General features: G+C 25.8%; 1 protein-coding gene across 1 annotated transcript; it reads right to left on the bottom strand.

Moving 5' to 3' along the window:
* Positions 1–214: 214 nt before the first annotated feature.
* On the bottom strand, positions 215–1,646 carry LOC106792926 (cytochrome P450 4C1-like; the record flags this gene model as incomplete). Its single annotated transcript, XM_014759461.1, has 7 exons — positions 215–378; positions 466–606; positions 664–916; positions 998–1,066; positions 1,126–1,232; positions 1,338–1,407; positions 1,520–1,646. Coding segments are annotated over 7 exons (931 nt in total), but the record flags the coding sequence as incomplete, so codon positions are not given.
* Between the last annotated feature and the right edge of the window lie 237 nt (positions 1,647–1,883).

The raw sequence follows: 1,883 nt of genomic DNA on the forward strand, positions 1-1,883 counted from the left end.
TTGAGTTATTTTGTAATATATTGAATTTTTATTGTAATGTGTTTATTTTTAAGTTTTTTTGTGAAATTGCATCTTTTATAATTAGGAATACGAATACCGATATACTAATTAAAAATTAGAAACGTATAGTTTTAAGAATTTATTGTTTCTTTTTACGCGGTTAATTATTACAATTGTTTAATAAGAACATAGTATAGAAGACTGATGATAAATATTATCTCTTGTTAAATCTCAAAAAAATAGGTTCCGCTGATTTCAAAGTTATGCCGAATATTAGATTAATATTTTCAATTGATAATGCATCGTCTATTCGAACGGCAAATTTTCTCAATATAGTAGCAGCAATTGCCTTAATTGTGATCATTGCAAATATTTGTCCTGAAAAAGCGATATTCAATAAAAATATACTTAGCTGATCAACTAATTAGAATATTATTTCAAGAATGAATAAACCTGTGCTTTTACCTATGCATCTTCTTTTCCCAAAGCTAAACGGGAGAAAACATTTAGGATTGTAATTTCCTGGCAAGAACCGATCCGGATTAAATTTTAAGGGATCGGTCCAATATTTATCTTTTCGGTGAAGTGAAAATATTGGAAAAAATACTTGACAGTTTTTTGGTAATATCACATTTTCGTTCGCTTAATAAAATAAATATATACATATTATTACTACATAAAACAGTAAGGACAACAGAAGAAAAGAATAAACAAAAAATATTTCATTATATGTAAAAATACCTTTTATATCGCTACATAGTGTTCGCCCAAAAACTGGAACACCAGGAAAAAGACGTAAAGTTTCTTTGATGACTCGTTCCAGATATTTCATTTTCTTAGTATCTTCCATTGTAAAAGGAACATCTACAGGATCGCTTGAGCCGTACATATCGTACAACTCTTCGTATACTTTTTTCTGGAATCGAAAAAGCCGAATACATGATTCAAGTTTTGTATGAAAATATAATTGATTTTTAAAAAATAATAACTAATATACTTGAATGTCCGGAAACGTGGCAAGCATTAAAAATAAATATGTAAGTGTATTAGCGGCAGTATCACTTCCCTAAAAAATAATAAAAATGAAAAAGAAATTTTATAAACTCATAAATAAATGACTCTTACTGCAATAACTATAGTATTTATTTCATTATAAATATCTGTCTCCGAATATTCTCCTGTCTCGTAAAATGACTTAAATAAGGCGTCTAGGATTGGATTGGTATTTTTTCCTTTATTTAGAGGAGAATATTAATCTATTAATAATTGTTATTATAAAAGGTATTTATCCATAAATTCATTACTAAAAAATTATTTTTTAAAATGATTATTCTTACTTGCATGTAGATCTTTTCCTTCTCGGGTAAAGTTATCTTCATTCATTGACTCCTTTTTTTTCTTTATAATCTTAACGAATAAAAGTTATATATACATGAATAAATTATTATTTTACTTCAAACTAATATATTTTTTTAATATTAGACAATTTAAAATAGAAATGGTTTGTTGTTATTCTTACCTCGTTCGTTATTTTATTAAAGTGGGACATAATCTCATGTAGCCGTTTGCCCATAGATGAATTGTTAAATATAATACTTGGATGTAACCAGAATTTCGTTATTCTTTGTATAGTTATTTCTAGCATTCTAAATAAAAATAAAATTCACAATAAGAAAACAAATATGCAATAATATTAGATTACACTATAAATTTAAGAATATTCATCTGATTATTACTGATTATTACATATATTTATCAAGTTTACAATCCGGATTGCTCTACAAGTTTAAATCACTTTCCAATACGCCATCTATCAGTATAAAAAAAATAATTTTTAGAAAATTTTACTGTGCTCATACACATTTTTTAAACTTTTCAGAATT

The sequence above is a fragment of the Polistes canadensis genome, unplaced genomic scaffold (genome assembly GCF_001313835.1).
Source record: "Polistes canadensis isolate GaletaPanama2010 unplaced genomic scaffold, ASM131383v1 scaffold_1921, whole genome shotgun sequence".
NCBI lineage: Eukaryota > Metazoa > Arthropoda > Insecta > Hymenoptera > Vespidae > Polistes > Polistes canadensis.